The sequence below is a fragment of the Mus musculus genome, chromosome 2 (genome assembly GCF_000001635.26).
Source record: "Mus musculus strain C57BL/6J chromosome 2, GRCm38.p6 C57BL/6J".
In the NCBI taxonomy this organism is placed as follows: domain Eukaryota; kingdom Metazoa; phylum Chordata; class Mammalia; order Rodentia; family Muridae; genus Mus; species Mus musculus.
Window position 1 is genome coordinate 88,389,880 of NC_000068.7, and position 12,129 is coordinate 88,402,008.

The window sequence follows — 12,129 nt, forward strand, 5'->3', positions numbered from 1 at the left end:
TTCTGAGTTTGAGGCCAGCCTAGTCTACAGAGTGAGTTCCAGGACAGCTAGGGATACACAGAGAAACCCTGTATTGAAAAAACAAAACAAAACAAACAAACAAACAAGACATGATGGCTAAACTTCATTGTCAACTTGGCACACCTGGGAAGAGGGACCCTCAGGCAAAAAATCATTTCCATATGATTGGTCTGTGAGAATGTCTGTGTGGCATTTATTTGATTGTTTATTGATATAGAAAATCCCAGGTTAAGTTGGGCCATTCCATCTCTAGGAAATTGTGTCTGGACTATATAAGAAGGACTACAGTTTATGAGTCTGAGGCTAACAACTGAGCAGCATTCCTCTATGGATTCTGCTTCAGTCCTTGCCTCCAGTTTCTGGCCTTGTCTTGTCTTGTCTTGTCATCAACAATTGTTTTTTGTTTGTTTGTTTGTTTGTTTTTTGTTTTTGTTTGTGTTTTTTGTAAGTCAATAAACCTTTTCCTTTCCAAATTTATTTAGGTCAGTGTCTTATCACAGTAACAAAAAACAAATTACAACAGATAGTCTAGAATGGTTGAGTGACTTTTATTTATTAATTAAAATGTAGCTGACTCAAGTGTTTGATCAAGACAACGGTAGGATGCTAAAATACAAACAAAATACATGATTGCTCTACTCAACATGTTGGATGTAGGTACATAGTTGATTTAAAAAAAATCTAGAATGCTTTTTTATGTGGTAATATTTATTCTGTGAGTTGAAAAATGAATTATTTATATACATATAAATACACAGGTATTTATAAATATAAGTTAAAATCAGTGAGACTAAAAACACATTTTTCAATTAAGAAATGAAATTTTATCTATCTATCTAGTGATTCCAAATACAAAAGACAGAGGATCTGTGTCTCAACATATTTTAAAATAGGCAGTGCACAAATATTACATTTCATATATTTTCATGTAATTGTTTTCATACTTGATCACTCATTTCTGATTCTTTAAAATAAACAGCAAAAAGGAAACAGGGATTCTGATCCTTTAGAAGTATCTGTTTTATAGTTCTTTGGTGGTTTAATATACATTTTTATTGGATAATACATAATTACAGAATGATTACACAAATATAATTTATCCTAAAACATTAATATGCATCTCAAGAATGTAAGAAAATTCAGCAGCAATTTTTATTTTCAAGGTGTTTCAAATAGCTGCCTTGGAAATCTTTTTTAAATAAAAGTGAAATATCAAAATTCTTCAAACAATGTACATTTTTAATCTAATCTTTGCCCATAAAGGGCAAAATATTCAGCATTGTGATAAACATATTTCTTACTTGTTTATAATTTATGTGATTTCAGATAGACACAGACACTGTGGATCATGGACTATAGGACAAATATCACAGAATTTATTCTCCTAGGGCTTTCTCAGACAAAAGAAATAGAAGTTATCTGCTTTGTATTATTTTTACTTTGTTACATTGCAATTTTATTTGGGAACCTACTTATCATGATTTCTGTCACATGGAGTCACCTCATCAATCAGCCTATGTATTTCTTTCTGAGTTACCTTGCACTTTCAGATTTGTGTTACACCTCCACGGTGACACCCAAGCTGATTATCAACTTAGTCACAACAAAAAAGTCGATTTCCTACAATGGTTGCATGACGCAGCTCTTCACTATGCACTTCTTTGGTGGCATTGAGGTCTTTATCCTTACAGGAATGGCTTATGACCGCTATGTGGCCATCTGCAAGCCCTTGCACTACACCATCCTTATGAGCAGGCAGAAGTGTGATGCTGTGATTGCAGCTTCCTGTGCTGGGGGATTTCTGCATTCCTTTGGTCAATTTCTCCTGGCAGTCTTCTTACCCTACTGTGGCCCCAATGAAATAGATCACTACTTCTGTGATGTGTACCCTCTGCTTAAACTGGCCTGTACTGACACCAGAAAAATTGGTTTCTTGGTCATTGCTAACTCTGGCCTAATGGGCTTAGTGACTTTTGTGGTCTTGTTGATATCATATGGTGTGATCTTATACACTGTCAGGTCTTACTCTGCAGAGAATCGTCGCAAAGCTCTTTCCACATGCAGTTCACACATCACTGTGGTAGTCCTTTTCTTTGCTCCTCTATTGTTTATTTACATTCGACCAGCAACTACATTACCAGAAGACAAAGTATTTGCTCTCTTTTATACTATCATTGCCCCCATGCTCAACCCCCTGATTTATACACTCAGAAACAAGGAGATGAAGAATGCCATCAAGAGACTATGTTACCTTATGTCAGGGAGTGAAGGAAACAGGCTGAAGGGTGTCACTGTTTTCCACCATCACACAGTTTCTTGAAGGTTTTTATAACTTTAATCAGCAAAAGACAAATGTCCTGTCAATGTGTCTTATACCTAGTGATATGTACAGGTATCTCAATGAGAATATATTTACTGTTCTGTGTTAAACCAGATATTTTGACTGTCCTTATTCAATTTTCTGCTGTTGTTGATGTCTACATGGCTTATACTAAACTGCAACTTTGGTTCTGAAATTAATTATGCTTGACAGAAAGTCATTCACAGTAATGTGTTACCTAAGTGACCACAGAGAGCACATATAATGAATTATGCTGTTTGACTGTGTTTAGTAAACTCGATCTAGATCCAGCTTCCATAAATAAGCAAAGATAACTCTTATCTGTACCTGCATCAGAGAATATCTAAAAGATACACTTTCTATATCACAGAATATTTCTTGCATTTTTATATTCTAGCTTAATTTTAAAACAGCATATTTTTTAACATGTTACATTTCTAAAATCAATTAATTTTCCCAAGCCAAAAATTCTCTTTCACATTATTGGCATCCCCTGGCTTTTACAAAATTTCCACAACCTCCTCTTCTTCAATGTGTCCTGTGCCTTGTGAAGTCCCACTGTATTATAGATGTTTCTTTCAAAGATGAATATTCCAAACTTATTCATTGAGATTTGGCCTGATGTGTGTTTCTGTAAAAACCATTCATTATTCTGAAAAGTAAATTTCTTTAATGAGGATTGAAAGAGATTCTTTCCTTATTTAATAGTTAAGAATCAATGAAAAATTAGTGATAATTGAATGGTGCCCTGAACTAACACAAGTATTAAAAATATATGTAAAGCTAAGACAAGAAATATCTAAGACCAATCAATACTTATTTTTGATTCAAGAGAAGTTCATAGGACTCAGAAAAACTGCATTAACAAGAAATAGCTGTCTCTTGTGAGGCTATGCCGGGGCCTAGCAAACACAGAAGTGGATGCTCATAGTCAGCTATTGGATGGATCACAGGGCCCCCAATGAAAGAGCTAGAGAAAGTACCCAAGGAGCTAAAGGGATCTGCAACCCAATAGGTGGAACAACAATATGAACGAACTAACCAGTACCCCCGGAGCTCATGTCTCTAGCTGCATATGTATCAGAAGATGGCCTAGTGGGCCATCAATCGAAAGAGAGGCCCATTGGTCTTGCAAACTTTATATGCCTCAGTACAGGGGAACACCAGGGCCAAGAAGTGGGAGTGGGTGAGTAGGGGAGGGGGTGTATTGGGGACTTTTGGGATAGTATTGGAAATATAAATGAAGAAAATACCTAATATAATAATAATAATAACAAAGAAATGGACTGTAAGATGTTTTATCTTCTGTCTAATTCAAACAACAGCAAACTTAGTGCTGAATAAAGAGGAATCTCTAAAAGCTGTAAGTATGATGGAGGAGGATGTAGATAAAACAACATGGACTAGCTTTCTCTAACCAGTGAAAACATGGGCTTGCTCTCTGTAAACAGGGAAACATGTGCTAGCCCTCTTTAAACAGAAAAGCATGGGGTAGCCTTCCAATTCAGTATAAATGGCTCCATTAATCAAAGAGAAATGGAAAAATAATTTCCTCAAACATTGAACCTTGTTTATCTTCATCTAATTTTTACATTCATGCTGAAACCACTGAGCAGTAATTGGAACAGGAAACATACACAGAGCTGGTCTATACACTTGGCAGTGCCCGCATAAAAACCAGCAAATTCTTGAATTTGTGTGCATGCATGCATGCATGTGTGTGTGTGTGTGCACGCACACATGTTTCAGAAATTATATATATATATATATATATATATATATATATATATATATATGTTATATATATTACATAAGAATATAATGCATATTATTTTTAAGTAGAAAATATCCAACCAAATGCAGGAGATACAGATCTAAACAGGGATTTTCAAAAGAGGGAACTCAAAAGGCTAAGAAGCCCTAACAGAATGTTCAAGATCTTTAATTATCAGGGAAATCCAATTAAAACTTTGAGAGTTCATCTTAAACCACTTAGAACAGCACAGTCCTTTGCCTATATATTATGGTTCTGGCTGTGTATTGTGTGTGTGTGTGTGTGTGTGTGTGTGTGTGTGTGTGTGTGTGAATGTGTATATTTCTGAGCCTTTATGTGCTTCTTGTATTTTCCTTTGACTCTTTTTCTTCTATTTGCTAGTCCTATTCTGATATTTATTTTTTTATTATTTTAATTTTTTTTGCTGTCCAGTCATTACCCCCTCCCAGTCTACCTTCCCACAGTTCCTCATCCCATTCTTCCTCCACCCCCCACCCATCTCCAAGAGAATATCCTCACCCCTCCGATCCGCCACTGCTGAGTCTCCCCCTTTATTTTTATTCTTTCGATGTCTATGTTTTCTAAGGAGATTTGGAAGGGAGAGGAGGTGGAGAGGATCACACAGAGAGAAACTATGATATGGGAAACCATAATCTGAATATATTGCATCAAAGATCTACTTTCTTTTTGTTGTTTTGTTTTTCAAAACAGGTTTTCTGTGTAGCTTTGACTGTCCCAGAACCCACTCTGTAGACCAGGTTGGCCTCGAACTCAGAAATCCGCATGCCTCTGCCTCACAAGTGATGCGATTAAAGGCGTGCACCACCACCACCTGGTCAAAGAACTATTTTCAATGATATAAAACTGACAGGTGAATAATTTAAGTATGTAAAAATAAATAAGAGAGCACTGTGTTATTGCTGTGAACCAATAAAATATAAACAGAATTTTGTTTTAGAATTAAGCAAAAATTTTACTTCCTAACAAATATCCACTCTTTTTTCTTTTCTTGCGCCATTCTTATACTCCAGTGTCTTTCTTCTGAGGAAATTTTCTGTCTGGCAGCTTACCTATAGACTCTAGGATCTATCAAGCTTATCAACTCCAGTATTTCACAATACCATACTTCTCCTCAGTCATATTTGATTCCTTGTCACTGTCCACCTTTATCCTGGTTTATTAATTTTGAAGCCCCCTTGAGAATATTTCAGGTTATACCCATTGCCTTTGGAGGGCAGTAAAACTGTGTTCACTCAAGGTGAACTGTTTTTTTTTTTTTTTTTTTTTGTTTTTGTTTTTGTTTGTCTTTGTTTTAAATCTCTGCATTCAGAATACTTGATTAATGGATCATTGTACTCTGGGATGGTTAGGGGCTCAAGGACTATGTATGACTATCACTACATATTACATCAAAGCAGTGATTCTGAAGCTTCCCAATGCTGTGACTCTTTAATATAGTGCCCTCTGTTGTGGTGACTCTCATAACCATAAATTTATTTTTGTTGCTAATTCATAAATGCAACTTTGTTACTGTAAATATCAAATATACAGGATATCTAATAGTTGACCCCCATGAAAGAAAGGTTCTTCTGACCCCTGCTCATTTCAAGCTACAAGATGAAAACCGCTATAATGTGGTAATGAGTTTGGGAAGAATGTTAGCAGGTAAGACAATTTGCTGTATAGGACCTTAGTTCTAATTTCCAGCACTCATGTAAAAAGTTAAGGTATGACTGCACATGCCTATAACCCCCTCTCCACATTGAGGGGAAAAGACAAATGAATTCTGTGAGATCAGTGGCCATTTAATCTATCCAAAATAGTTCTGGTTTTGTGAGAGATGCAATTTCAAGAGAATATAAAAGAAGGATCAAGGATGAACCAAATTTACTACTATTACTTGTGCATATTCTTACCAAGACCCACCAATGCCATCACACAAATCTTCAGGCACCACAACACCTCCCTACCCCCACACACAAACAAACAAACACCCTAATAAAAGTCTAAACAAGTCATATAATTAATTTCTTCTGTAAAAAAAATGGTATAGTGCTTGTCCCTCAAGAAAATGTCTATAACACAACTTTAGAAATTTAACCTAAGCATTAGAAGACATGGCCACTAATACTGTTGCAACTAAGAATGGTTAACATCTTCTGTGTTATGCAGTACTTATTGTCCTGTATAACCAGTTTCTCTTTGACTACTTACTTTCAAGACAAGGTGGAGTAAGCATAATAAGTAACAAAATCTGTTGCATCTATACTAGTAGTCTCTGTAGGGTAGGATCAATAAGCATGTATTTCTACAACTATTGATAGATGATATATAGATCATCTGTACAGATACCTTTTATTTCCCTGATGTAATTGTCATCTCAGAGGTTTACTGCCTCCATGTTCTAACCTAGGTCTTGTCCTGGAAGCTTCTAGCCACTACATAATCTTATCCAGGTCTAGATACTGAGCCTGTGAAACTGATGAATAAGCTTACTCCCTCCCAGTTCTTTCGGAACTGATGGCTGGCTCAATTCAGCTGCTCTGGCCTGAACTCCTTTCCAAGCAGACTGATTCACTCTGGCTTCTCTCAGATTCTCCTGTATTACTCTGCTTGACCTCATACTAACTTTGACAATATGTTCTAATCTTCTGGCTCCTTCTCATTCTCTGGATTTTTTTTACCTTCACTTGTATCTAGCTTGTTCTCTCTGCAACCTGTCTCTGTACAAATGTCCCAGTAAAACTTTCGTCTTTCTTCTTTTCTCCCTCAGAACTCCTTTACTTAAGTAGCCTTTCTCTGTGTTCTCCTGAGAGTTGGGTATATCCTATTCTGTAAAGTCTTTCTTTGATTTGTCACTTTGTCTCCACTCAGTACGACATAACATTCAAACATGGGTGCGTCTTCTACAAATTAATTTTACTTTCATTGTTTGTGATTAAAGTTGTGTGCTAAGGGTGTGTCTGAATTCCAACCAGAGGGATTAAAGATATGTACTAATGCTGAGCTGAACCATGTCTAGAAATAGTTTTTTTCATTAAATAACAAAATCTCACTTTCACATTGTGATTCAGTACTCTGCAATAGTCATCAATATATGGATGATAGGGATGATAGATAGATAGATAGATAGATAGATAGATAGATAGATAGATAGATAGATAGATAGATAGATACTTGGCACAGATGGAGTTATCACAGAGAAAGGAGCTTCAGTTGAGGAAATGCCTCCATGAGCTACAACTGTAAGGCATTTTCTCAATCAGTGATCAAGGAGGAAAGGACCCTTGTGGGTGGGACCATCTCTGGGCTGGTAGTCTTGGGTTCTATAAGAAAGCAAGCTGAGCAAGCCAGCAAAGCAAGCCAGTAAAGAACATCCCTCTATGGCCTCTGCATCAGCTCCTGCTTTCTTACCTGCTTGAGTTCCAGTCCTGACTTCCTTGGTGATGAACAACAGTATGGAGGTGTAAGCTGAATAAACCCTTTCCTCCCCAATTTGCTTCTTGGTCATGTTTGTGCAGAAATAGAAACCCTGACTAAGACAGATAGATCGATCGATAGATAGATAGATAGGTAGATGGATGTCTGAATACCTTAAATATTCTGTGCTTTTCTCCTTGTCTACAACTCAAAAAATATTATCAGAGCTCTCTGACATTACCAAATCTAACATGTTTCATATTAGAGTAGAGTTTGGGGGGTTGGGTTTTTTGGTTATAATATTTTATTTTTTTATTATTTATTTTGTTTTTTAGTAGATATTTTCTTCATTTACCTTTCAAATGCTATTCCAAAATTCCCCTATACCCTCCCCTGGAACTGCTCCCCTACACACACTCCCACTTCTTGGCCCTGGCATTCCCCTGTACTCAGACATATAAAGTTTGCAATACCAAGGGGCCTCTCTTCCCAATGATGGCTAACTAGGCCATCTTCTGCTGCATATGCAGCTAGAGATATGAGCTCTGGGGGTACTGATTAGATCATATTGTTGTTTCACCTATAGGGTTGCAGACCACTTCAGCATCTTGGATACTTTCTGTAGCTCCTCCATTGGTGGCCCTGTGTTCCCTCCAATGGACGACTGTGAGCATCCACTTCTGTATTTGCCAGACATTGGCATAGCCTCACAAGAGACAGCTATATCAGGGTTCTTTCAGCAAAATCTTGCTGGCATATGCAATAGTGTCTACATTTGATGAATTGCCTTATTTCTAAAGGACACATTATTTCTTCTTTGTGACTTTTTGCTCATCATAGCAAGAAAGTCCTTTAAGTCCAATCCAATCACTAATAATATACTTGAAACTTTTGGATATTGTGGAAGCAGGGTAATGCAAATGATTTTATAATCAGACTTCTTATAATTTATGGAAAATGTTCTAAATGTTGGAGTGATTGATAGACAACCAGTACCTCTTTTCACCTTATGAATTTTTTACCTCCCAGTTTTCTTTTCTTCAATCATAAGTCCAGGTATTGACTCAAGATATAATTTATTTCATATTAATATGATATTGATTTCTCTGTCCCACATTTAATTTATGAATGCTACTGGATGATGTAGATGATCATATCAGATTCAAACTTAAAAATATAGTATTCAGTAATAAATTTAAGATTTTCTACAATCACAAAATATCTATAAATTTATAAGCCCTCAATGTTCAATAATTTTATTAAATCGTAAGAATATGTTACTGATAAGCACAACATCTACTCAATTTGCTTCATATTTTCAATGCAAGTAATCCTTCTTGCCCCAGTTCAGTAGTCTGAAAAATTGATATTTTAATTGTATTTTGGTAGTTATTAATTGAAGTAAGTTTTATTGTCCACATTTGTTCCACTAAAGACAGTGAACACTATAAGATAGATGGCATAGTCTCTAGCTATTTAATTACATTTACAATTTTTCTATTATAAAGCCACATGACCTAATTTCTGTAGGTAAATAAAAAAATTTATTGTATTTTTCATCTCTACTCAGCTTGTAAATTGGCAAATTGACATACATAGAACAATGGTATAAAACATTGTAAGCTGTCTCTTGTGAGACTATGCCAGGGCCTAGCAAACACAGAAGTGGATGCTCACAGTCAGCTATTGGATGGATCACAGGGCTCCCAATGAAGGAGCTAGAGAAAGTACCCAACGAGCTAAAGGGAACTGCAACCTTATAGGTGGAACAACAATATGAACTAACCAGTACCCCGGAGCTCCTGTCTCTAGCTGCATAAGTATCAAAAGATTGCCGGCCATCACTGGAAAGAGAGGCCCATTGGACTTGCAAACTTTATATGCCCCAGGACAGGGGAACGCCATGGCCAAAAAGGGGGAGGGGGTGGGTAGAGGAGTGGGGGTGGGTGGGTATGGGGGACTTTTGGGATAGCATTGGAAATGTAAACGAGGAAAATGCGTAATAAAAATTAAAAAAAAAATAAAAAAAAATCCAAAACAAAACATTGTAAGCACAATATCTTCAGGGAAACTGGTAGGAGGTCAAACATTGGAAAATATTTGAAGTCCAAAGACTAAACCTGTCAGGGTTATATGAATCCCACATGTAACTCCTCCACTGGGGACCCCATGCTCAGTCCAATGGCTGGCTGCAAGCATCTACCTGTGTATATTTCAGGTACTGGCAGAGTCTCTCAGGAGACAGCTATATCAGGATCCAGTCAGCAAGCACTTATTCATATCCACAATAGTGTCTGGGTTTGGTCTGTATATAGGATGGATCCCCAGGTGGTACAGTCTCTGGATGGCCTTTACTTCAGTCTCTGCTCCATACTTAGTCTCTGTATCTCCTCCTGTGGATATTTTGTTCCCCCTTCTAAGAAAGATCGAAGTATCCACACTTTGGTCTTCATTCTTCTCGAGTTTCATGTGGTTTGTGAATTGTATCTTGGGTACTCTGAGCTTCTGTCCTAATATCCACTTATCAGTGAGTGCATACCATGTGTGTTCTTTTGTGATTGGGTTACCTCAGTCAGGATGATATTTTCTAGTTCTGTTCATTTGCCTAAGAATTTCGTGAATTCGTTGTTTTTAATAGCTGAGTAGTACTCCATTGTGTAAATGTACCGTTTTAATCGTCCTTTTTACATGTTGGAGCATCTTCTGGTTATATGACCAGGAGTGAGCCTGACAAGTACATAGATGGATGCTCTCAGCCAACCATTGGACTGAGCACAAGGTCCTAAGGGAGGAGCTAGAGAAAGGACTGAAGGGGCCGAATGAGCCTGCAGCCCCAATGGAAGAACAACAATATGAACCAACCAGTACCTCCAGAACTTACAGGGACTAAACCATCAACTAAAGAGTACGCATGGAGGGACTCATGGCTACAGTCGCATATGTAGCAGAGGATGGCCTTGTTGGACATCAATGGGAGGAGAGGCCCTTGGTCCTGAGAAGGCTTGATGCCCAGGTGTAGGGGAATGCAAGGAAATGGATGCAAGAGTGGGTGGGTTGGTAAGCTGAGGAAAGGGGATAGAGGTTTTTCGGAGGGGAAATCAGGAAAGGGGCTAACATTTGAGATGTAAGTGAAGAAAATGTCTAATAAAAAGAAGAAGAACAACAACAAAATCCCCTGGTAGGGGCTGGGGACCTGGATGCAGGACATTTGAAATATAAATAAATAAATAAATAATCAAGTTTTTGGTTTTTTTTTTTTTTTTTTTTTTTTTTTTTGGAAAAGCTGGAAGAAGCTGAGAAGGAGGTCACCTCCAAGAGAAGATGAGCAGTCTCAAATGACCTGGAGATTTCTCAGACACTGAGCCACCAACCAGGCAACATACACCAGCTGATATGAGGCCCGGACACATATAGAGCAGAGGGTTGCTTGGTGTGGCCTCAGTGAGAGAAGATGCAACTAACCCTCAAGAGACTTGAGACCCCAGGGAGTGAGGAGGTCTGATTGTTTAGGGGTGGGTGATGAGGAAATCCTCTTAGAAATGGGGAGCAGGTATAGGAAGGGGAGCGGTCTAGTAGGGCAGATTGAGAAAGGGATGATTTCTGGACTGTAAAAGTGAATTAAAGAATAAAAATGAAAGTAATAAATTTTTAAAAAAGCAACCTGGAACCTTCACTTTTGGAGCCAGCCTGCCCCTTGAGAGGACCGCACAACCCATAAGGCTTGTCTTGGTATTTGATACATGGATTTGCACTGAAATCTATGATTATCAGGCTGTCCTGGCACTGTGTACTGACTACAGCTCATTTCTAATGTGTAAGGTTTAACTTGGGTAAACAGGATCTGACATGGCATATGGCAGTCAGGAAGTAGCTCATTCTGGAGACTTTAATGGGGTGGTCTGAGTCGTGGTATTTACAGAGTGAAGGGGTTTATTGTGCCATTCACAAAGTCAGAGGCCCAGAAAAGGTTAAGTCCACACTTCCATGCCATCCCACACAGAGATTCTCTTCTACCTGGTTTGAGGAAAGCCTAAAACAGGGATGTGAATATGCAAATCCAATACCTCACCTCCTTCAGTGAACTGCTTCTTTCTGTGTTAGAGTAAGATGCCAGACCCTTGCATGTGTGTATATGGTTTAATGATCAACTCAGTACTTTAGGAGCACAAGGAATAGAAAGCCCTGATGTAGTATTATTCTCATAATGTTCACTTGTTACATACACACACACACACACACACACACACACACACATATATATATATATATATATATATATGTGAAAACTCAGAATATATAACACACAAATTACAATATAATATGTACTATTGATGTTGAAACTGATATAAAATATATGATTAACAGTCACAAGTATATTAATAGTAAATCTGATAGTAATCTTTATTCAAAGAGATAATATTTGCAATTAGTCCATGAGAGTTACTATTGTTTTTTATTATTATTGATTAAACATGGAATTTTATACCTTCAAATGCTTTGAGATGTAGGAAGACAAACATCCCATTTTAGCTTTTTCATGATAATTTATCAGTGAATATCATATGATTCACTT

General features: G+C 37.3%; 1 protein-coding gene across 1 annotated transcript; it reads left to right on the plus strand.

The window, feature by feature from the left end:
- The first annotated feature begins 1,369 nt into the window (after positions 1 to 1,369).
- Olfr1178 (olfactory receptor 1178) lies at positions 1,370 to 2,341 on the plus strand. Its single transcript, NM_001011868.1, has one exon. It carries the CDS (start codon positions 1,370 to 1,372, stop codon positions 2,339 to 2,341), a length of 972 nt encoding a protein of 323 aa, NP_001011868.1.
- Positions 2,342 to 12,129: the final 9,788 nt, after the last annotated feature.

What these genes read in the sequence shown, in the direction of transcription:
- Olfr1178 (NM_001011868.1), top strand. Translation starts at nt 1,370, where the DNA reads ATGGACTATAGGACAAATATCACAGAATTTATTCTCCTAGGGCTTTCT.